Source organism: Caloenas nicobarica, chromosome 3, assembly GCF_036013445.1.
Source record: "Caloenas nicobarica isolate bCalNic1 chromosome 3, bCalNic1.hap1, whole genome shotgun sequence".
Classification (NCBI taxonomy): Eukaryota; Metazoa; Chordata; class Aves; order Columbiformes; family Columbidae; genus Caloenas; species Caloenas nicobarica.
The window spans coordinates 87,601,420-87,626,115 of record NC_088247.1 but is presented as its reverse complement, the minus strand read 5'-3'; the positions used below and the strand labels follow the sequence as shown (position 1 = coordinate 87,626,115).

The following is a 24,696-nucleotide window of genomic DNA, read 5'->3' as shown; positions in this document are numbered from 1 at the left end:
GGGCACAGAGGGCTAAGCAGTGGGGTAAAAACCCTGCAACCCAACCCCTACTACTGGCCTGTAGAGTTGCAGAGCTGGGTTCAAGATGGTGTGAAGGGAGCTGACAGAGAGAGGAGTGAGCACTCAGCCAGGAGGGAGAACTGGGAGAGGGGACTGGGGCTTCATCAGAAAGATTATTTTTTTTAATACATGGATGATGTACCTTTATCAAATAAAACAAATACAAGCCCAGAAACAGTGTATCAGAGAATCATAAAATAACTTAGTTTGGAAGGGACCCCTGGACACCAACCTCCTGCTCTCAGCAGTTCCAATTAGATCAGGTTGCTCAGCTACTTGTTCTGGATGAGTATCTCCATTACTTCCCTCAAGAATACAAAGCCAGACTGTGGCTCAGGACTTGTGCTACCCCATGCTCTGGCTGCAGGGGTGGAGATGGCTCCCGCAGCCTCAGGACAGTATAGCAAAGGTGTGCACCTGCTAGGTGTTGCTTCAGTGCTGGGGAGAAGGGGAAAGCCCAAGACTGTGTCCAAGGGTGCCCATGGGAAGAGCAATCTGATCTTAAAACTGAAAGCAGCTGTGGGTTTGTGCAGCTGGGAGCAGGGCAGGAGGCACAGGGAATTTCCCTGGTAAAAGTAGTCTTAACTAGTCTTAGAGGCCTTTAATGTAACCACATTCTGGCCCTTCAGGGGAAGGCCTTCTCCACCGTACACTGGAAGAAAAGCAGCAAGGTCCCTGGGTGCGACCTTCTGGGCTTGGAAAGGTCAGTGCCCTCTGAAAGCAGGATGGAGCATCTAAGGGTTATCTTTGTGCAGGGAGGGCACCACACCTGTATCTCACAATGAAGTCTGTGTCTGGGGGGAAAAGGGGACAGAAACCTGAATAACAGAACTTCACAAGGATGTTTCCACTTTATTTTCAATTGCACATGTGAGACTAAGTCTCAGACTAGGAGTCACTGATTCTTCAGTGAGCAGAAAAGCCCTCTGTAATCTCAAAGGGGAGCCTTGGAGGGGAGCAGTATCCCACCAGCCAGGCTTGCATAGCCATAAACACTAGGTCCCATCTTCCCTACTGAAGGAAGGGCCACAGTGCCATCCTCCTGTCCCTGAGGACACATAATTGATGCCTGCAGGCAGGCATAACCCCAGCCCTTGTCTCAGCAGCTCCTGGCCCTTTAGGGACAGTGCTGGCAGCTGAGGCAAGAGGAAGGCCAGCGACAAAGCTAGGAAAGCTGCCTGGGCTCAACCCAGGAGGGAGGTCACTGCTGCCCACTGTGCAGGAGGTCCTGGAACAAGGAGCCATCTTTCTGGCTTAGGCGGGTGGGTGAATCCAGCTCTGCCACTCTCCCAGCTTGCATCACCAGCACACGGTTTGAGTCCAAGATGGTGTTCAGCCTGTGGACAACAAACAGCAGGACACACGTTAGTGCATCTGAGGAGAAACCCTGGATACTGCTTCCCCTGCTGTCAAGGGGTGGCCCAAGACATGCCCAGCAGCAGGATCTGCAGAACTTCTCCCTGTGCACTTGTGACACACTGCAGTCCAGCTCCCCACAGAGTCTCTGCGCACTGCTGAAACACACCACACCTCTTAGGAGAGCACGGTGATGCCTTCCAGTTGCTGGGCATGGCAAGGCACCAGCACAGAGGGAAGCTCTGTGGAGGGAGGGCTCAGGGCACACCAGATTCTGGGGTTGCACAAGATGTCTCCATTCCCACAGAAGAGTTGCTGAGTTGCTTCTGTTTGCCCCTACATTTCCCCACTTGCCACCTTCTGAGGGCAGCAGAAATGGACTTATCATCAGCTGCCATTCCCCAGCAGTCTGGCATCTTTGTTTATGCGGCCACCACTAGTGGATTTGTAGTTTCCAGAATGCCAACCACAGCAGCCGCAGCACACTTATATGCCCAGTTCTGCCCAGACTGCTAGCATTCATCCCCAAAAGAGCACCAGACTGCAGCACTGGAAGTGACCTGGAGGGGTAAGGGACAAGCACTGAATCACTTGCCATCCTAGATTTCACCCATCCAATTAATGGTTCTGATGAAGCTGAATAACATGGAAGAACTATGGGTACCAAACAACCCCATCATCACCTCTCCCTCCATCCCAGTGGAAGAGGGGCTGGGACCATCTCCAACCCAGTCTTGCTGCCTTGCCTTCTGCCACTCCTTCCTCTGCTGGTTCTCCTGTCTAATTACTCCTCCAGAGGTGGCCTACCCCACCCAACGCAAACCCACACCTCAGCCCACAGTGCCCTTACCTTTCTACTCTATTTATGCATAACATCCCTAGTGCAGGAACCACATTCCCTTCACCCCTCCTGCCTCGCTCCTATCTGATGTATTTAAAAGACTACTGGATTCACTTGCCAGGCTCAGCCCACTCTGCCTGTCATCCATCACTCCCACTTTGGTGCAGGACAGTGGCTCCTGCCGCCTGCTCATTTGATTTTTATTTTTGTGGTAACCTTCGTGCTTTGAAAACACCCTCTATACAACTGTATAACACTCCTCCAAATTATCTTCCACTTCCCTAATACTAACCCATCCCTTCTCGGTATCCACAGTATTCATGTTTTTCTCTCCTCTCTCTGCCTGTACCCATGTACTGCCTCCACTCTCACAGTACACTGCTCATCTGCGGGGTGAACGCTGCTGCCGTGTCCTGCCTGGGCAGTGTCCAGCCTGCCAGCACTGCAGGCTGGGACCAAAACTCAGAGTTTTGGAAAACAGAACTGTTGTGCATTCTTCCTCCCCTGGCCAAGAGCTGGCTGCAGCCCCTTGCCGCTGGCTGTCCTGCAGTGCCCTCTACTGAGGCAGAGATACCCACCCCTCCACAGTCTCCACACTGCTCCTTCCCATAGGATAGTTCTCCATTGTTCCTTGCCCTAATTGGGCAGAACCACAAAGTCCGATTCACTGCCCTGGTCCCAGTAGACAGTGCCCAGGAAGAGCCATCTGCCATACAATGTGGCACCTTGCCCTTTGCTGTCCTCCAATTTTTGGGTACAACGTTTTCACATCCAGCTGTTCCCAGCACCCAGGGGCTAATAAAGCAGGAAAGACAAATAGGCAAGATCCAGCCTTTTGCACTTGAAAAACCTCAGAGACCTCCCTGCTCAGCTTAAGGCCCAGGCATGGCAGATGCAGCCACCACTCCTTGTGAGTGATGGGATGAATTTGGGCAGAGAGTGTTGCTTCCTCTGTACCTGTGAGCAACTGTCAAAACAGTTTTGTCAGCGAAGCGCTGGCGGATGGTCTGCTGCAGCAGCTGGTCTGTCTTCTGATCCACGCTGGCTGTGGCCTCATCGATGCACAGCACCTGCCAGTGACAGAGAGTGAAGGGAGCTCCCATGCACCACAGGGGAGACCCCAATTCCTGCCTAGGGACAGCTGGAAATGGTAGCACAGGTTTATCTGTTCCCACTACACCCCAACTCTGGAGCATGACCATCAGCAGTTCACCTCCACCTCGGTCTGATGGAGGCAGGGCACTCACCTTGGCCTGCGTCAGAAGGGCTCTTGCCAGACACACCAGCTGCCTCTGTCCCACTGACAGGCTCTTTCCCCCCTCTCCCAGCTCGCTGTCCAGTCCACCTGCAGAGGTCAAGCTCGGCAGTCACCCCACCTGGCTCTGCACAGAGTCCCCAGATGTCCTCCCCAGTCTGGGGTTTTCCTAGTAGCGCTCAAAATCCTAATCCTGCTCAGGCCCAGGCCTTGGGAGCAGGAACCTTTCTGCTCAGAGACAAGCAATGAGTGGCACAGAGATGCCACACCCCCCTATGACTAGAGGTTGGCTTCTCTCCCAGGCTCTGCTCTAACATCCACCAGGGCCTGGTCTCATCAGCAAGATCCCACCACCCAATCTGTCACCTGCCAGTCTCATGCCACTAAATCTCAGGGAATGCTACCAGGGTCACACTGACCTGTTCCCATCCTGGTCCTAGTGTGGCCTCACCTAACCAACTCCCTATTGCATCCACCTGGCCCCTCTTCCTCAGCTCCCTGACTGAGCTGAGATCTCTCCCCTCTCCCAATACCAGGGATCACCACTTTCTCCTCACTGGGTTCAGACTCACCCATCTGAGTAATGGCATCCCGCAGGTGGCACTGCTCTAACACCTCATGGAGCTCAGCATCTGTCCGTTTTCCCTGGGGGTCCAGGTTCTCTCGGATTGAGCCACTGAATAAAAATGGATCCTGTGGGATGATGGCCAGCCTAGATCTGCAAGAAACGAGAGCTGAGGGCTCACAGAGTGTGTGCTGCAGAAAAGCAAAGCCCTTTTTTTTTTTTCCCTGGGGTGGGGTGTCTTGGCTTGTTGCTTATCTTAGAAGCACAGAGACATGGGTCACATATCCAATCTGTTTTCCTTATCACAGCTGTTCAGAAACAACAGACGACCTCGTAAGAAGCTGCCACAATAAAACAAGAGGGTGCCATGACAGTAAGTCCTTAACTCCTCACTCTTCCCTTTGGCATCCAACCACTGACAGTTCTCAGCCTCCAGGACCCCCAGCAACCCTCCACTTTGTTCGGCCCTCCATACCTCAGCTCCTCCAAGCCCACCAGCTGGCTGTCAACACCGTCCAGGAGAATCCGGCCTGATTTCAGCTCCACCATGCGGAAAAGGGCCAAGAAAAGGGTAGATTTTCCAGATCCTGTGCGACCCACAATCCCCACCTTCTCTCCGGGGTAAACAGTGAAGCTCACACCATCAAGTGCGTTGGGCAGGCCTGCTCGGTAGGCCAGGACCACCTGCTGGAACTCCACAAGTCCCTGGCTTGGCCAGTCCACAGCAACCTAAGAGGGATACCAGGGTGAGACAGGGTATGGCCGTGACCCACTGTCATCTTCAGCCTCACCTCCCCACAGGCCAAGTCCCATCCATCCCTTCTGATGGTTGCTTGGCTTCTGAGCAGACCCAATGCATAGCCCAGCTCCATTTGCAGCCCACTCATAGGCTTATTTTTCTCTCACAGCTTGGACATAGGACCTGTTCTGCAATCCTACCCCTTCCCATCATTCCAGACTTCACCAACTCCTGCCAGAGTTTCATTCCCTCCAGGGGAGGTAATGGTAAAAGATGAGCGATCAAGGTGGTTTCTGTGGGTGAGGGCACTCCATCCATCCACTGGAACCCTGTGATCTCCCCAGGAAGCAAGTGCAGGACACAGAGCCAGAAGATGGGCCAGTTCTGGAGAACATATTTGAGCTTTTACCTGGACCAGTTTATTCTGGGGCTCCATGGGGATGTCTGTGGTGTATTCCTCTGTCCGCTCCACACTCACCATCATGGTCTCTGTCACAGTGAAGATGGTAACGAGGCTTGAGAGCAGGCTTGTGAAAGACAGAGCATACGAGAGTGCGAGGCCCACTACTCCTGTGAGGACAAAAGCATAAGCAAGAACGTTACTGGCAGAGAAGGAGATGGGATCTTGGTGGCACGAAAAACTAACAAGGGAGAAGTCATCACTTTGGAATCTGGGATCCCACTCTAGGATGGGGACATGCAGGAGGAGGGACAGGAGCTGAAGCACTACACTGTGGGTGACTTGCAGAGGGAGAGGAGCAGGAGCCCTGGATCCCACTCTGGTGTAGTGAGATGTGCAGCCCAGGACTAGTAGAGGAGGAACCCCTGGGCCACAGCCTAAGAGCAGGCATAGAACAATCCCTGGCAGCCCACCTGGATTTCCCAGTTGCTTCTGGTGCTGGATGATGGCAATTCCTGCAACAGCGGTAACCACAATGACCCCGATCATCTGCAGGCGGATGTCCAGCCACTGCGCCGCTGTGTTGCTGGCAAAGAGGCAGCGCTGGTTCTGCTCCAGACGCAGCTGATTCTCCAACTCAAACCTGGCAGGTGTACAACAGAGGTTTGCACCACTCAACCTCCATTCCTGCTGCCCCACACCAGAGGCATTCCTGCCACCCTATAGCAGCCTCATATCAGGAAGACCCTGGTCTATAAAGCCAAAGCTCTGGCTCTGTGGGTGCTCTTTCTTTCCACTCACCTCTGTGTTGCTCGCATGGCTCTGATGCTGCTCAGTCCCGAGAGAGTCTCTGAGAAGTGAGTGTAAATGGGAGACAGGGTGACATTGTGAAGGCGCTTGAGGTCCCGGGACGTGTGCCCGTAATAGCGCTGGATGGAGAAGTAGAGGGCAGCCAGAGGGAGTAAGACCAGACCAATCCAAGGGAGGCCATAAGTGATTATCACTAGCCTGCCCAGGAGCCCATACATGTCGGCCAGGAGGATGTTGAGGAAAAATGGCAGGCTGTCATCCACGCAGTACAGGTCTGAGGAGAAGCGGTTCAGGATCCGGCCTGTTGGCGTGGTGTCAAAGAAGGTGACTGTGGCCTGGCAACAAGGGAACCAGAAAGTAAGAGCGAGTCAGTTGTGGTGAGATCCAGCCACAGAACAGTGCCCACAAGAGTAACACCAATGTGAACAGATAAGGCCACAAAGGGGTGGCCACCAGAACCCACTTCCTTTCCTCAGCTGGAGAAGAAATCTCAGACTCCAAAGCCAGCATCCACTTGCAGCCAAACAATTTGTGCTGTTCTCATGGTAAAAGGAATAAGCCCTTCTGTGGCGAATGGCAGGCAGCTATCAAGACAGCAGTCACTCAGATTCCATACTGGCCCACCAGTACAATCCCCTAATCCTAGCCTCCAGTCCTATCTTCCAATCCTCTAATCCTAACTCTAGGACCCAAGGAAGCCCAAATCCTAAAGAAAGTTAACTGACACATGCCAGCATCAGCCCTAAATCTTGCTGAATGACTCCTTCCCATCTCATCTGAATCTGAGCTCATGATCCTACAAAAGCTACTTTGATTCAACAGGCCCGCATCTTGGCTATATATCTAAGTCTAACGGGTGAACAGATGCAGGCAGCAGCTGTAAAAGACCCCTCAATGGAATGGAACAAGCCTTACAGGACACATTTTCAACCCCTGCTCACTGTCCCCTTGTGCTGGCTGTGGTGCAGCCCTTTCTGGATGTAGTTCTACAGGGAGCTCATCAGCTAATACAAACGGAAACCCTAATCCACCTCCCGAACCCTTACTCCCAACTGTGAGAAGAATGTCAGGGCAGAGTGACTTGCAGGAGCCGCAGCCTGCCCTGGACTTTCTGACCGTTACCTTTAGAGCCCTCTGCAGCAGTCGACTGTGAATGACAGTGGCAGCACGGATAGTGCCATAAGCAAAGAGAAAGGCTCGAAGAATGGTGAAGAGGGAGTTGGCAACTGCAATGCTCCCATAAACTGTTAGGTAGAAATTCACATCTAGTGAGCCATTGGAAGGGACTGGGGTGGTGTCTGGAGCTTGAATGGGGGAGCTGGAACACAGAAGGAGAAAGGTCATGAATCTGCCAAGGTCCCCATGACAGTAAACTCACAGGTCATGAGAACTCAGGAGCCTACTCAAGTGGAAATCAGGACACTTCAGCCTGATACTCCCATGAGAGACCACCCCTCTGGCATACTGGGACAAACACTGATCACTATGCAGCTAGGAGTTTTCCATCAGCCCCAGGCAGAAGCCCTTTGGGCACCTCATCAGGTCAGATCTCCTGCAGCAGGGTGGTCAGTTTACCTTGCTCTCAACAAAGATCTTCACAGGAAATGCACTAAGGGCAAAATGGAAGTGTGTCTCTACCTTCCTTTGGTGTCTTCGGACCAGCATTCACTTACACAAGCCCAACAATGGAGAAGAGAAGCAGCTCTGGGGAAGGCGGGGAAGCTGAGCAGACCATCACAGAGGTATTTGCTGTTTGGGATACGCTAGAGATCCAATGTGACAGCCACCAATCTGAGACATTTCTGGATGCTACAGAAAAAGACAGATTCCATAAAGAGGGATTCAAGCTTTGAATCAGCAAATACGAAGCAGAAAACCTGGAGGGGAAGCTGCTGGACAAGTTTTGTTATTGTGTCATGGTCCAGTCTTATCTTCCCCTGCCTTCATTCTCCACTGTTAGTAATAGAGCAGGAGCAACAGAACAGCCTTGAGTTGCAGCAGCGACAGGGCACTGCTAGAGGAGCAGACATGTGACTGCAGCAGTGAGACACCAGATCTTGTTCCCACATGTGCTCCCTCCCAACAGCACTACTTTAGTTTGGGGATGAGAAAAGGGGTCTTCCTGCTGCAGGAAGAGCTATTAACCCCTGGCCTCTTCCCCTGCACTCCATACAATCAGGGAACGAGAGAAGAATGCCTACAAAGAGACGTGCTGCTGGGCCACTGCCTTACCTTGCATCAGGAGCAGTGAGAAGAGGATGGATAACGCCAACCAGCTCCCCACTGCCAGCCAATATGCCTTGTACACCTGAAAAGCCACTGCCCCTTCTTTTTTCTCTTCCTCCTTGTGGATGAGATGATTGGTTTGGGTTGATTCTTCTGCCTCTGTCTCTACAGCCTCTTCTTGGCCCTGTTCATCAGGGGCTGTGGGAATGAAGGCAAAAGCAAAGGTCAGTGAAATGTAAGTTCCTCCTGCAGCTGCTCCTTGTTGTGAATCAAGCACACCTAGGCTATGAGGGAGACTTTTCTTCCTTCCTCTCTCCACTTTCAAGACAGGTGCACCAATCCTGGCATACCTTCATCCAAAGCTGGACCAGAAGTGGAACAACAGATTCAAATGCTGCTCCAGACCAATATCCAACAATACATGAGTCTCCTCTCCCTCTGTGCACACACTACCCACAGATCAGCACTGCCACAGCAGAGCAAGGTGGTGGGAGCTCTGCTCGGAGGCCTGCAGCCATCAGGTACAGGTTCTGTCTGGGTGCTCAGCTGAGCTGTGCTGCCCCAGCCACCCTCAAGCTTGTGAGGTATGCACCTTTATCCTTCTGCCTCTTGTCCATATCCTTGAACTTGGGGAAGGCTTCCACGAGTGGCAGGATATCAGCTGGTGTGCCTGTGAAGAGAGACATGCAAATGCTTCAGAGCATGTGAGGAACAGATGCCGCTACTCACTACCTCTTGCTATGAAATGGCCCAGTTTTGTTCTCATAACATCCCCTATTTTCTCTTACAGCACCTGCACCAAACAACCAGCTATGGCTTTCTGCCTTACCAGCTCCCAGCCTCTAGATCTGTCCTGTTTCATCTGTGCACCTGCACATTCCCTTCCAACCCACCTTTGCCCACATCCACTGTCCTCAAGCTCTTTATCATCAGGTTCCCTGCTAGTTAATCCTACTCCCTTATGTCCATCTTTGCTCAAGCCATTCCAAAACTGGCACACAGGCACAAATGAACGCCTGAGAAGACAGCTAGTGTACCTGTCTTAACTATCCTGCCATTGTCTATCAACAACAAGGCATCAGCCTTCTCCAAAAACTCCGTCCTGTGCGTGCAAAGGATCCTGGTCTTGTGTTTGAGAACTCCGAGAATGCATTTCTGCATAAGTTGCTTGGCTACATCTGCATCGACAGCAGCCAGGGGATCATCAAGGAGGTAAAGCTCTTTCTCCTGAGAGGGAGACAAAACACAAGGATACAGGTGCTGGCTCTGCCACAGCAGGCAGTGCTGCAGAGAAAAGTGCAAGTTCCTCTGTATAGCGCACTGCCAGCACCTTTAGGCCAGCATGACATGGTTTAAGACATGCTGCCAGAGCACACTGTACATCTGGGGGCTTCCAGCTCCTTTACATCTGACTTGGAAGTGGGCACAATCTGCCACAGCATGATAGCTTTGCTCTTTACCTGGTAAACGGCTCTGGCAAGGGCTATTCGAGCCTTCTGTCCCGCACTGAGTGTGATACCGTTTTCACCCACCTCTGTCTGGTCACCTGCTGGTAAAATCTGAAACATTTTAGAAAATCCATTTAGAAGGGATACGAAACTACTGGGGATCCAAAACCAGAGCACTGGGGTCCCTCTCCTACCTCTGGTAGTAATTCCTTAGGGTGACACTTTACCATAAATTAAACAATGCAAGTCTATACACTGACTTCTGCAGGCAAGTGGCAAGCTTGGCATTTATGCAACTAAACTCTCCTGCACTCCAGAACAGGGTGGCCATATCTAAACTACCCACTGAGAGCAACTTCTGGTCTAACCCTGAAATTACACTGGGGAATTTTCTGGAAGAGCAAGAGCTGTGCCTGCACCAAAGTCATGCCAGGGCCCATCCAAGCAGTTCAGCAGTAAAAACTACAGAGTTCCAGTCACTGGAAAGAGTTTCCTCTTGATTTGATAGCATAGGCATAGTCTACTACTACTCAAATAAATATCTTGCCTTTACAGAGTATTCATAGCTCCTGCCAAAACAAACAAAGAGCTCCTAGTGCTTGGCACTTCAAAGAATCAGGCATCAGGTTATAAATTGGTAGGAGGCAGCTGGCTTCCTACCATATGTAACAGTCAGGTTACTGGTTAATACAGCCGTAAGCCTCAAAGCCAGGATATGTGTATTACTGACAGGACAACCATAGATTCAGCCCTTCTGGATCCCAGGAATGTTCCTTCTGATCCAAAAAAGCATCAGTTGCTGATGGGTTCTGCTTGAAAAACTCAGCAGTCATCAGCTCTGGGAGAACATCTCCTTTCCCCAGGATCAAGAACTTTTGGCTCAGCAGCAGAAGAAGCCATCCAAAGTGCTACCAGAGTGACTTCACATCTTGAAGAACCATGGGGCCAGGTATGGTCTGGGATTGGTAATCAGAGTAATGCTGCGTGATTGGGTCATTGGACAAGCAATCTGTAGCCTGAAAGAATGAGAACTGCTCCCAGGTTGGATACAAAAGCTGGCCAAGAAGGCCCAGGCAGGTTTACACTTTAGGCACTCACATTCAGGTCCTCAGTGAGGGCACAGGCCTCCACCACCTCCTTGTACAGCCTGGCATCATATTCCCGCCCAAAAAGGATGTTCTCACGGACAGTGGTAAACTGTATCCAAGGCTCCTGAGTGGCCAGACCAAATCCTTGCTCCAGATCACAAACATACACTTGTCCATCTTGTCTGCAAGCACACCAGAAGTGGGTGGAAAGGGCAACAAAGGAGAACTGTTGGCAGACCAAAATGGCCTACAAATAGTGGTAACACTGGATAGTCTCTGCCTGCTGTGGCATGGAAGGACCAGGCAGGGAGAAGTCTTTGGGCTACTTACTTAAAGAGCTCTCCAGTGACGGCTGAAATCAGGGAACTTTTGCCAGAGCCGACCTTCCCAACAACCCCCAGGAGCATCCCCTGCAAAGGGAAATGAAAAGGAGCAACCTGATGTGCTAATACTGTGTGGCTTGTTCAGATTTCTGGAGCCACTCAAGCCTGTAAGAAAGCTGACTGCTGTCTTAAACTAGGACTATCTCACAGATTCAGCAGCAGAGCTGGGTACAGTAGTTGCATAAACCAGACTCCTGATGTGGCAGGACACAAGTCTGCAAGGAGTGTTAACTCTGGAGCCCAGCTGTGTTCCCTGCTCAGCCCTCTGCTGCAACAGTGGTGAAAAGCAGCGGGCACTGGTTCATCTCTTGTCTGTAAGCCTTGATCTCCTCCAGTATCCTTCCTCTGTGAGAGATGTGATGGGTGCCCTCTGCCCCTTGACCAAGATAAGATTTTGATGCAGAGCTCATGAGACAAGGAAAACACGAAAACATGCCACCCTTGGTCCATTATTTGGTTTCTCTAGTGCCATTTTTCTCCATTACTCCTGCATCCTTGCTCACCTTTCTCACTGACAGGTTCTCAATGCGCAGTTGCAGAGTGCCTGTGGGTAAGGGCTGCCTGGTGCTTTCCTCCTCAACTGGGGCCCATGAGAAGGCTGCACATCGCATCTCCACGGCAGCAGCAGCACCTGAAGGGCTATCTGCAAGGGAAAAGCCACACAGCATTGCACTGCTATGAGAAGGACATCAAATCAAAGGCATCTGGCATCACAAGTACTATCAGCTTTGTTCCAAAATGGATGAGACATGGACAGGACACCACTATGATGCTCTGGACCCAAGTACAAAATAAGATGCTTGCCTTCTGACTTGCCCTTAAACTTTTATCTCCTCTCCTCCAACCCTCCTGTCTGCAGCTCCCACCAGACACACATGGTGACCTGCTGGCTGTCAGGGAGACATTATCAGGGTAACCTGGTTTTATTATTGCTGAAGGTGAAAGAATGGCAGGGAGCTAGCAAAAGGTGAGGAGGGGAAGGGAGCCCTGATGGCTCAGGAGAGGGGCACTCACTCAAGCCTTTCTGCCAGGCAAAACCAAGGCTGTTGATGGCTTCAGTGTCAGAGGAATTTGGATAGAAGAGGGAGCAGTTTCTTCTAAAGGGACACTAATGGCAAGGCTCTGTGATGACAAGCAATGGCCTATGGTTGGTAAAGAGGAATGTTATAGTCTTGTCTCCTGTTTTCCAAAGAAATGAAGTGCCTTCACTCTGCCTCTGACAATCAAATGTCCTGAAGCACGGGGTGACAGCCAGCTGCCCCCCAGTACTGCCCCTGGGCCTCACGCCTCAGCTCTCTGCTCTCAGTGACCCCTGCCCAGGGTCTGAAGCCCAGCAGCATCCTTCTCCATTACCTAGGGCATAATAAGATTCCAGGTCCTGGTCCATGAGTTCAAGGAAACGCTGAATTCGATCCAAGGAAACTTTGGCTTCCAAGACCCCATTCAACACCCATGGGAAGATGTTGAGGGGAAGAATGAGCATCCCAACAAGGGCCAATGCTGTGAACACCTGCATGGTTAAGGAAATAGCCATGAACTGGAGGCAGTAACTCCCACACACCTTGTATCCTACAAACAGCTTCACCAGTGAGAGCCCGAAGAGCTGCGGGGAAACACAGACTGGGTTCATTTCCCAGAGAAAATGCCTCAGGACTGCAGCCCCAATGCAGCTTGTCCTCGGCACAAGACAAGGTTGAAGCTCTCCCTACTACCTACTTACCTTTGCGGCAGTGAGCTGGTGACCCAACAGGACATAGGTGATGAAGATGGCAATGGAGACAACAACAGGCAGTGCTGCCCACAGATAAACACACACAGCATCCAAATACTTGATGGCTCGTAACTTTCGCAGCTCTTTCGCCCGGCAGGCATTTATTCTGGTGCTGAAGTGCTTCTCCCAGGCGTAAAACTTGATCGCACGAATGCCACGTAGGAACTCTGCCATTAGCTGCAGGCAAACAGGAAAAGCACATAAAGCAAACTGCCTGCCTAATGCATCTAACTGGGCATCTGGGCTGGGGCCAGGTTTGCAGCTACCTCCTGCTAAGGGCCAGGCTAGAGCTATCAGGAACCATTTACTGCTAACAAAGACATAAAATCAAGTGGTGGCTACTGGGAACTTTGCTCTCGCTCATCCCATCAGCTTCCTCAGCCACCCATGTCGTGTATGGCTCAGGAAAAGGCAAAATATTATACTACTTCCCAACTGAAGGATGTGCAACACAGATGAAGGCATGTGTGGAATTACTAACTCCAGCCTGGATGCCATTTACTTGATTTGGTCTGACAGCGCCTTGAGATAATAACACCCGACTCTCAGGCCTGGTGCTGCCATGACACAACTAGCCTGTGTCCAGAGCCTGGTTGGCTCACAGCCAGCAGCTCCAGTATCCCTGCATCATTCTGCTCTCTCCTTCCTGCTCTCAGACCAGCATGTGCAGAGCAAGCAGAGATGCGTCCGTACCCAACAAGAAAGAAAACTAACAAGAGGCAGTTCACTCAGCAAATCAGCCTTACAATAGTTGGAGAAAGTCCAGCATACCCCATACAACTAGATACCCCATACACAAGACACACCTTCTGTTGCGAAATGTTTTTAAAGCTCTTAACAGTTCTGACATGGAGTTGGTGAGGTAAAGTGGTGCCCCCTCACCAAGGCTAAAAGGTAGGAATCAAATGTTTGACACGTGGCAAGGAGAGAGATGGCACTGCAAATATGCAAAAAGCAGTGGAAAAGATAACTAAGGGTGACAAGCCTGGAGTGATATAAACCCACTATGTCCGTGATCATTGCCTTTGTCCAGACTGCAAGCCATCCCATCACTGATAGTACTACTGGAGCAATAGGATGGAAGCATCTCTAGATGGAGTCGTCAGGAGTCCTACCTTAACTACTACACACAGAAATGTGCAAGGGAACCTAAATTAGTCCAAGGGACAAGACAAGCACTAGAAGTTCATTATCTTGTGGGTGGTGAAACCGCATCACCCTGAGACACTTTTGGACCGTGTGTGTGTGTCTGTGTGCCCCCTCTAGCATTCTTCCCAACAGCTGCAATTCAATGAATCTGCTTTGGATCATGAGAAGCAGCCAAAAAGCCAACATTGTAGGGACAAATCAGGAGAAAATATAGTGACAAACTCAGAGAGCCACCAGCTACCCCTCACCTTGACCCGTGTGTCCTTGTGTTTCAGCATCTCCTTGCTGTTCATCACAATGCAGTTAGCTATGACCTTGTTGATGGGCACAAGTGGCAGTGTTAGGACCAAGACTCCCAAGGAGGCGAACCCCACTTGCTGATAAAGCAGGTAGAAGGCAATGGCAAACTGGAAAGGCAGGCTCCACATCTCATGGAAGCTGAGGCAGAAGTTGACCAAGCTACTGGTGTCCCTGCTCATGAAGTTGAGAATTTCCCCCACAGTGAAGCGGGTAAGGCTGGAGCTGCTGACACGCAGAGCCTTGCGGTAGATCGCAGAGATGACGGCTGCCCGCACCATCAGCATCACCTTGTTCACCTCGTAGCTGAACTGGTTCTGCAAAAAAGCACCCAGAAAGGAGCCAGCGAAGAGCCCAAGGGCATAGAGCATCCCATGGCTCAGGGGCTCCTGCTGTGACTCCATGAATTTTACCAGAAGGTTCAGAAGAAAAGGACCTGAGAAACCCAGCAGGTTGCTGGCCAGCCTGAGAAGTCCAAGGGAGTAGAACCGAAGCCCAAAGGCTGCATGAAGGACTGAGGAGAGTCGCACGGCTTCCTGCGCACGGTGTGAGCTGTCTGGGGCATCGCTATCCACATTGCCTCCAGCAATGATTGGGCTAGTAAGGGACACTGTCTCCTCCTCTGCTTGGTGCTGAGCTGCCTTCTTGTGCCAGCAAGCGTAGAACCGATCACAGACCCTGGCAGCCTGGAGCTGACGAGGAAGGACATAGACATCCTGTGGCTGCCTCAGCTTCCATTGATAGCCACGTTTCATAAGAGGGTTCATCCAAACATAAAAGAAGTGTGAGAGCCAGCTCTCACCATCTTCTGCAACTCTCTGCTGATCAGGCACTGGGATCCCTGGCTCTGAGACGACCTGGTCTTCTTGCCAGGAGCGATTGATAGAGAGGAAGTATTGTCTGCCAGTGGTGGGTAAGAAGCAGCCAATCACGTACACAAGCAGACAGGCCAGCTGCAGGCAGAGAATGGCAAACCTGGAGGAGGCAGCAGGGTGGGCAGGGGACCAAGCTGTCCCACTTTGGCAGTACCACATCAGTGTGATAATGAAGGAAGGTAGGGATAAGAGAACAAGGAGAGCCAGGGCCACAGGGCCCCTGGTAGAGCTGTGAATGGACCTGAAGAGGATGAGAAGCGCGAGGCCATGCACGAACCACGTCAGGGCAGCAGTGCCATTTGCCAGCACTTCCAGGTATACAGGGCCCAGCTCCTGCTGAGAAATTGTGGCTGGGATGGTATCAGCAAGGAATAGGCCAGCAAGTACAAAGGAGGCGGTGATTCTGCATCCCCAGCCTGGCCTGCAAGGCACCCCGGAGCCATATCTAGGGGAGGAAAGAGCAGAGAAGAAATTTACACCTGAAATTCCATCACCTCTCAGCCAGTACTCTCCTTTCTTCCTCCCCCCTTTATCTATTCACGCTTACTTAACCACCTGGATTCACCTCCCTAGATTTGTAACCTCTTCAGACTGTAGGCATTGCTAAAATACATCAGGTCAATATAGCCCAGTTTCTGATCAAAACCAGAGATTCAGATGCTACCAAATGATAGCATTTCTCTACAGAAATTTGGTTGCAAACTGTGGTATTTGTGGTCAAATCAGACTCCAATCCTTGAGGATTAAAAAAAAAAAAACCAAAAACCAAAAAACACCTCCTTAGTACGAATTCTGCAGGATCAAATTCTCTGTGTCACATCTCTGATCCTTGGTTTCTCTTGTTTTGTGATATTTTGTCCAGAAATATTATTTTTATCGCTGTTGGTTTTAGTGATGCTGTGTAGGTAAAGTCCATAATCTATCGCCCAACAAAATACAAATTTCAGAAGAGGGTAAAAGCAAAAATGATTTTTGGTTTCTCTGAACCCCTTAATTCCTTGTATACATGTTCCATGCCACTTTGGATTGATATCCTCTCCCAGAAGATTCCCAGTTTTCCCAATCCCCATTCACTGAAATATTTTGCATTATTTATGTGATTCTCTGTTCTTTCTGGATTCCTTTCTGCAATGGAGGGACCAGAGCTATACACCATACTCTGAATTAGGATGGATGCTGACAAATATAGTAGCATTATAATATTGTGTCCTTTAATTACATATTTAGCACATTAGAGGAAGATCTAATTTCCAACCTTTCCAGCCCACCTCCAGTCCTGCATAATAATCAAGAGCTAGACAAGTTAGTTGCCATACCTTGGAGTGCCAAGGAAGCAGGCACTGACCACTGCAAGGATCACATGAGGAATCACATTTAATATCAGCTGATTAAAGCAATGGCCAACGCTGCCATGAACCCACACAGGGAGCGGATCTTCTGGGCTGGTCCCACACAAATCAGCCAGGATGTTCTCCATCTTTCGCTGGTAACTGAATGTGAGAGATGGCAGCTCCTACGGTAGAAAAGAAAAAAACAGCATGAGGTACAAAGCAAAAAAACTACAGCCCAAGTCTGACACGGACCGTGATAAGAAGTGAATACGTGGCTAGAATCAACTTCCTGGGTCACGCAGTCCAGACCCTGCTGTTGCGCACCTGCTGTCACATCATCTACTTTACAAAATGATCAAGATTCACCTTAAAACAAATTATGTTGTTTGTCCTTTTTAAGTCATCCTGGGACCTCAATGCTCTGGGCATTTGAAGCTTTCTGCTTATTTCCAGGGTGATTTTTTCCCACAGCCAGTTTACCCTTTGAAACTGACATCAGGAAGCATTTGCCTTTCTACTGATCACTCTGAAAAATATTTCGAGTTGCTTCGACAATAATCTACCACATGTATTTCCATCTTCAAAACAGTTCTCCCAGTGGTACTCCTTCAGACAGCGTGCAGGACTAACACCTCTCGGACGGCGGGGAGGCCGCCACTGTCCCTCCAGCAAAGCCGGCGGCACCCCCAAGCCACACGGCAGCGGGGAACCGGCAGGGCTCAGTCCTTGCCTGGGAAGGCCTCGGCTTTACAGACACTGCTCCCATCTCCAGCCCGGGGCCGGCTGAGAGTCACAGGAGCCGGGGGGCCGGGGCCCCGTCATGGCGGCCCGCGCCGGCACAGCCCTGGGTGCCGCGCAGCCCCGGCTGCGGCCCAGCGCGGGGACCGCCCCGCCGGGACAAGGTGCAGGCGGAGGGGTCGGGACACAGCCCGCCGCGGGCGACACTCCCCGGCCGCGCCCAGCGGGGCCACACGCAGCCGCCCCATCACCCTCCCCACGCCGAACCTAGACACCTGCCGCCCCGCCGTACCTCGCCTCGCTCCGCCCGCCGCCTCCGCGCCCCCCCCCCCGCAGAAGGAGGCGGGCGCAGGGCCGCCCCCTGCGGGCCGGGAGGACGCGCTGCAGCCCTGGCACCGGGCCGGGAAGGTCCGGCGGGCAGCGCGGTGCCCAGGGGGCCGGGGCCAAGTACCAGCCGGCGGGCAGCGAAACTGGGACGCCGGTCAGACCAGGCCATGTGGTGCAGGGAGGCGGCTCGGGGGCGGGAGCGCCCGAGGCCCGGCCGCAGGCTGGCCGGGGGGCGGCGCGCACGGGCCCCGCGCTCGGAGCAGCTGTCGGCGCGTCCCGCGCGGCTCCGGCGCCGCCGCCTGTGGAAGTGCCGGAGCGGCGGCAAGCAGATAGCGAGCCCAGCGGAGTTCAGGGATTCACTCAAAAAAGCACGAAGCCGAGAGAAGGCGAAGCAAATGAATTAAACGCGTGCGGCTCCTTCAGACTTCTGTCTTCGAGTTAAATCAGTCCCCGGTTATGAACGAATATGATTTTTCCCCAAAATTCCTATAGCTCCTTCCAGGTGATCTCATTTATCCCTTCTTCTAGTGTCTTCGGCCCACAGTGGCTGGGGCTCTGTGGACATTTTTATGGCCACACACACCAGGCACACAAATACATACGCACCGCTGTGCTGCCCAGGCAGTACTTTCAGGGGTATAAAAGTGCTTTTATGGGTACAACATTCATCGCTTGTTGATACTACTACAAGAGCACTTTGCCAACAACAGATCAGTATTCCCAAAGCGGCAGAGCTCTCCTAGCACAGCAACACTAAAACCACATAAAAGCGACATAATTGTTAACCAAATACAAACATCTGAGTAACACAAGCTAAACAAACCCACTGAGTTTTACCTGTATTGTGCTCAGCGACTATGTTTGTCTGGAGCGTGAATACACATATATGTGCAGCATCTCCAAATGTGACAGTCTTTAATCCAAGAGCACGTTGCACTGGGCAGTGAGTAAATGCTCAACTTCCCAGCTGAGAGGACACGAACCCAAGACGACATCCAGCCTCATCCCCACCACACTGCCTGGCAAATTTAGTTGCTATGTGATTTTATAGCAGATGATCCAGATAGTTCAGCATGTTGTCTTGGCAGGCAAAATCACCATACCCTTGTAAATAATTGATCACAGATAGCAAACTTTACTTTCAACACACAGCTCATTAGAGATAAAATAAAGCTTTCTCTGAGCTTGGAAGTGTTATCAGTGGGGTGCTGAGGAAGGAAAATATCAGTAACATTCCTGTCTGGGAAAACAGAGCTATGTGGCTGAGGGAAACAGCAGAGATAAGAGCAATAGCTTGGAGGCCACAGCACTCTCACAATTACAGTTTCCTTGAAAGGCCCAGGAGGATAGAGTGGCTTTCCTAAACCTATATATGAATATATATATATCTCCTTGTTTAAATATTATCTCTGAGGATTCTGATTTCTCACAGCCCTGAAAGTAATTTTTTCCTGTGTGTCAGAGCTGCAAGGCTGCCTTTTCCAGACCAAGTAGCTACTCATACTGTACACTCTGTGTATTTGGCCAGTCTGCTCTTTCTCCAAAGGTTATCCAAAGGTTACTAGAATAAACTTGCTTGTAGAGGCCTTGATAAAAAGTTTTATGTCCTCCCCGGTCAAGGAAGCTTCCCTTCAGAAAAATGCTGTGTAAGCAGCAAACTATTAAGACAAAAAGTAAGGGATATGTGAGGCTGGAGCGTGGGCTGCACACACATGAAACTTTCATATTCCATGGTTCTGATGTCTTATTTACTTCCATTGAAAACCAAACACAAAACAAACAAGCAACTACTTCCCCTGACTTAGTAAGACACCATAGAAGTTCTCAGATATCAGGACAAAAACCATCCTCTCTCCCTTGAGCGAATCACTCTCAGAGCTTTTCCATTCCAGTCACATTGTGTTCTAACATTCTCCTTTTCCATGTGCTGCATTCTGCTTGCTCATCTCTCCAAACCTCTTCATGTTCAAAATCACAACCTTTTCCACTTCAACTGAAAGACGGATAGCTTACAGATACCACGAATCCCTTTTTGCTCCAGGTAGCATTATCCCCACTCTCATGGGAAAACAAACATAAAAAGTATTAAAAAAGGGAACCCTAGGAGAATACCCATCCACGCTAACTGATCTGAAATCACTGGTGCCTGTTCTGCGTAAGTACATTTAAATAGGAGCAAGGCAAGAATCTAAATAGGTGTTTTGCCTTTTTGTGCTTCCTTTTGGTTATTTCCCCTCTCTCTGAATATTCCTGCCTGTGACATTTACTGTTATGTATTTGACTGATCTAAGATGTGCAACACATGGAGTACAGGCTTGTGGGTATATTGCTCACAAAGTACCTAGCATACTATAAATAATCATACACCTGACATTTATCAAAAAATCAGAGCATTCAAAATGGAAAAAAAAAAATATCGGGTTTAATTTAATCCACCCCCACAGGCCAATGCAGGCCAGATTTTATTCATTGTCTATTATCCAGAGTTTTTTAATGCTCTAGATTGATCTGCCCACAGGAAGGAAGAGCTATTTGGCAAAGGGAGACTGCCTCCCTCTCTTCTTACAAGTTTATTTTGTAACAGATTACTTAATACCCCTCCCAGGACTCTGAATGAGTGTAGGCTGCATGCCCACTCCACTTCCCAGCTAAAAGTAAATATTGAGCTAAAACAGAAGCCAGCCTAGGCAAGCCTTAAATTCAGAAACATCAACCTTGTAATTATAGATGTAAAATCTCTGAAAGCAATTGTCTGTTTGGATGCATTTTCTGTGCTCCCAGCCAGGGCTCTGCTATCAGCTGAACCATCCTCAAATTCCATGACATCATGACCAAGCAAGGCTTGATTACTTGGCTCAGTCCAAAATTTTTCATGAACAGGCTGCTTTGCCTGGACCTGATGACACAACATACATATTATGCCTCGTTTTCCAGGAAAAAAAATAATGCAAAGTTCAGAAGACAGAGGAATACCTTCCATTGCACCTTCTCACAAGAACACTCATTTTGGCATTAAAAACACAGAAATTGTCTTTGTTTTTACTAGCAGCTTAGCCATTTAACATTAGGAGTGCTACGTGGCTGTCGCATGTCCCCTGTGGTGGTTGCAACCTGCCCTGGGCCACCGGAGCACCTGGATAGCCTGGCAAATAGGGCATGTCAGGGAAAACAATCCCCATTGTGCAAGTGTAGTGAGAAGAGAAGATAAAGGCACTCCCTGGGTGCTATTGGAGCTCCTACTGTATGGGAAAAGACGCCCTTCCACCCGAGAAAGGTAACAACAATCTGTTCCTGCTGGCAACCTAACACACCTGCTACCTGGATCATAGCCTAAGTGGGATGGCGCAGAACCATATGATCTGGAAGTTCTAGACATAGATAAATGGTGCAAAACAACAAAAATGCACTCATCCTAAGTGTGGCAAGAGTGGAAATGTCAATGATCTTGTGACCCTATAAAGAGTGATCCCAAGTGAGACTTGTTGAGCCCTCTGGGGTGGCAGCAGGCTGTCACCTCTCATCTCCTTCTGGGTGGGACACCCCCAGAGTCACCACATGATGAAATGATGCCACAAAGCCTCAGGCAAAGATAGATTTATTGAGACCCAAAATATCACCCATTGAGAATGCTGAGGCATTAAAGTGAGTAATTTGCTTATTTCAAAAGGGAAATTTTTACACAGGTACACCTACATATATATTTAATTATCCATGGATTAATGTGCACGTGTATTCACACATATTCAAGTATCCACAGATTAATGCGCATGAGCATGCGTGTTTTATACATCTGTATGTATGTATTTTTATCCATATCTGTGTCCATGTCTACATGATCTATCTCTTTGTAAGTATACTGTGACCCTTGTCATTTTCAAATCTGTAATCAAGTTGCTGTTTGATTATAACAAATCCCACTGAACTGTTTTAAATCACTTTGTCAATCAGCTGTTGATTAAGAGTTATTAGAAATCATATATTAATCTTGTGATCTACTTCAATAAATCCTAAATTGTTGCTAAATCAAAGCTGTGTAAAAATTCATTCTGCAACATCCTCGGATCTAGTCTCAAGTCAGATGTAAGAAGGTAAAAACTTATAATTAAGGTATTATGTTCTTTTCTGTTACTGTACTGCTTTTTAACCTAACAATCCAACCTGAATTAATTCTGATTTGTTTACTTGTTCATATTGAGCTACTGCTAACTTTTCTCGTTCTGTTCTTTTCTTTCCCAATGTCATTTGCTCCTACGACCTTCTTACTTGAGGCCTAATGAGAATTCAGAGACACCTTATTAGCCCAACATTGCCTTCAGCATCCAATTAGCTAAAATCTCTCCAAGCAGCAGCTAATTGCAAGTTCAAAGATGAGCTCTGGAATTCCAAGGAGGAGTCTGGGAGCTGAACTTGCAGCAGAGCAGACTGACCGGCACCTCCTTTGTCCAGTGAGAGTCTGGATCACCAGTCACAGGAGTATTACAAAAGCCTCTGCAAAGCAGGTAAGGACCTTGCCTTTTTCAATCCCCGAGACAAACTGTAGCGCTTCCTCTTGAAAAGGCATGAAAACTCTCAATTTGCTCTGCACCATTGGGCCCAACTTTCAGTACTGATTTTAGGAATATTTTAACTGAATCCCAGTATGGGTGCTCAGTCCCTTTAAAACCAGGCCTGTGATTCAAAGATGACACTACAGCTAGCACAGCATGAGTTTATAAACTGCAATTGTAAAGCAATGCTCAGTAAGATGACAGGGTGCTATGAAATGCTAATGAGCACTAATCAGTCAAGTATTTATGTCCAACAAATGGAATTTTTCTCTTCTGAACTCAATACCACAGCATATTTGCTGTGTGATTTCTTTTCACCATTCCTCCCTTGAGCAGTTTACTTACTCAGGTGCAGATATATGTTTTAATGAACTTTCTGATTAGTTATTGGTATCTGGATTCCTTCGCCTTCCAAATGTCACTGAAATCTGCCACCAGAACATCTCCTATAGACCTCTTTGGGATACAAGGGAAAAAGAACTCAGAAAATATTTTCATGTCCTGGCATTTTGCAGAGCTTTTACACATTCTATGCATACCTTCATATAAAACTCTGACAGAATAAAAAATTGCTGGGTTTCTTGGATTTGTGGCTTTGTACTCTTGACTGTTTTGAAACCAAACTGTGGTTTAAAACTATTTTTTTTTTAACTGAAGTAAAGAAAGCACCAGCATGGAAGAGATGTCCCAAACCAAAACAAGTCCATTCTCTTCCTCTTGCTAGGCTGTTTTTACTTATTTCAGTTGGTGAAACTGAGCGCTTGATACAGACGCCTGACACTAATGCATGAAAATGTGTTGGTTTTTTTTTTTTCCTTTCAATGAAAACCACATTATAGTATATTCCTTATAGTGATAAACAATACAAAACTAGAGAGGAAACTCCTAGATACACCTCAGTTTTGGAGTTATCGTAAAGCTCAACTCTGCCTCGCTGAGTGTCACCGAGTCTACTGCTTAGGGTAGCTAGCTGGAACAGGTTGAGTATCCATTGCCTCCACCACCATTGGATTTTGCTCCCACCACAAGCAGATCCACAGTCTGCTGGGCATCTTCACAGATGAAATTCTTATCCCATGATACTTGTAACTGAATTAAGGTCACCGATGAACATCATCAACCGTAGGAGAGAAGGGGGAGGCATGGACAATGGTAACAGAAAATCAGGTAGTCTTTATATAGCTCGTGCTTATTTTGACTATTGGTATAACTGAACATGTTTCCTGAGCCTGTGTAGCAGTGCACTCAGAAAACGTCAAGGTGGGGCAGTTAGCTTTAGTACACAATTGTACCCAACCACTCCCTGCAGAAATACCGTATTATAATATCACATGGACCTCGACCCACCAGCCTACTGCTCTTTGTTGCCACTGCTATAAGTAGCATGCTTCAAATAGCATGTTATGTTCCAGCAAATACATTCACAAAAAAAGGCAACAGTTTGTCCAACTCCACAAAAATTGACTGGGTCTTCAAATACAAGCCCTCCCATGTCATCTAGCCAGTAAATAAATATACATCTAACACATGAAACTTCTCCCAGTTCCTAAACAAGACATAAAGGCTCAGGAATTTGGGAAATGAGGAATTTTATCAGAGCCTTCATTTCTCTGCATTCATTTCTTTCTACTGCTAGCCCATTTCAGTGAATTGAAAACACTCCTCCTGCTCCTCTCTGGAGACAGCCGCCAGCATGAAGTAAACGCGAAGTTTTCACGCTTCACCGATGAGAACCGAAACTACCATCCCCACCTGCCCGCGCTAAGCACGGTCGCCAGCGGGTGCTCAGGTGGGGAGAGGAAGGAAGCGGGGAGCGACTGCTCTCTTACCGCGGCACCGCGGGTCCTGGCAGTCACGGCAATGAAATTCGTTCCAAAATTTCCCGAGCTGGGGTGTTGGGCTCAAAGCATCGCCCCACCGAGCAGCCAAGGACTGCACTTGGACACGCTGCCGCTTAAGGACAACACCCACACCAATAAGCTCCACAGAACGGTGCGGGAAAAACAACGACCAAAACCCCACAAACAAACAAAACCACAGAGCACTTTTGCTTTTGGCTTCAGCTCGGAGGCTGCCGGCACACGAAGCTGCGGCATGGCTTCAAGGCCCCACCGCCTCGGTGTCTCCCCGCACGGCCTCCCAGGCGAAGCCGCCTCTCTCCCTCCCCACCGCCCTGGCCCCCCGCCCGCTGCCCCGACCGGGAGGGCTCCCGTTGAGGGCGGACGGCGCGGCGGAAAACCCCGGTGGAGAAGCAAATCGGACGGGGGAGCAGTCGCCTCCGCGCACCCGAGCGTGTCCCCCTCAGTGCCACCGGGGCCCCAGAGCGGCGAGGCGGGGAGGGAGGGAGGCGGGGAGGGAGGGAGGCGGGGAGGAAGCGGCGCCCCGCACCGCCGAGCACGGCGGCAGCACCCACCTCCCGCCGGGCTGCGGGCCGCCCTGCCGCACGTGACCGCGGCCCGGCAGCCGCCATTTTGTGCGGGCGTCCCCAAG

The 24,696-nt window shown here is 49.7% G+C and overlaps 1 protein-coding gene across 6 annotated transcripts; it reads right to left on the bottom strand.

The window, feature by feature from the left end:
• Positions 1-911: 911 nt before the first annotated feature.
• Positions 912-24,696, bottom strand: ABCC10 (ATP binding cassette subfamily C member 10). 6 transcript variants are annotated; one of them, XM_065630656.1, is made up of 22 exons: positions 24,620-24,696; positions 16,580-16,776; positions 14,340-15,708; positions 12,892-13,119; positions 12,525-12,681; positions 11,675-11,814; positions 11,119-11,198; positions 10,799-10,970; positions 9,713-9,811; positions 9,290-9,479; positions 8,845-8,922; positions 8,259-8,450; positions 7,700-7,835; positions 7,149-7,344; positions 6,018-6,361; positions 5,690-5,859; positions 5,226-5,386; positions 4,553-4,806; positions 4,085-4,230; positions 3,505-3,602; positions 3,215-3,327; positions 912-1,397 (listed from the first exon to the last, which is right to left on the bottom strand). In XM_065630656.1, the coding sequence occupies exons 1-22, from the start codon at positions 24,674-24,676 to the stop codon at positions 1,262-1,264; spliced, it is 4,713 nt and encodes a 1,570-aa protein (XP_065486728.1). In that variant the 5' UTR covers positions 24,677-24,696; the 3' UTR covers positions 912-1,261. The 6 variants fall into 6 exon arrangements, with proteins under 6 accessions (XP_065486728.1, XP_065486729.1, XP_065486734.1 ...); XM_065630657.1 differs by lacking the exon at positions 24,620-24,696 and adding an exon at positions 17,625-17,644; XM_065630662.1 differs by lacking the exons at positions 16,580-16,776; positions 24,620-24,696 and having other exon boundaries at positions 14,340-15,080; positions 15,191-15,255.

Coding starts and splice junctions, on each gene's coding strand:
- ABCC10 (XM_065630656.1), bottom strand. CDS start 24,676: ATGGCGGCTGCCGGGCCGCGGTCACGTGCGGCAGGGCGGCCCGCAGCC. Junction 11,815..12,524: donor GGAATCTTATTATGCCCTAG/GTAATGGAGAAG, acceptor TTTCCCTTGCAG/ATAGCCCTTCAGGTGCTGCT. Junction 9,480..9,712: donor TTGCCAGAGCCGTTTACCAG/GTAAAGAGCAAA, acceptor TCTCCCTCTCAG/GAGAAAGAGCTTTACCTCCT.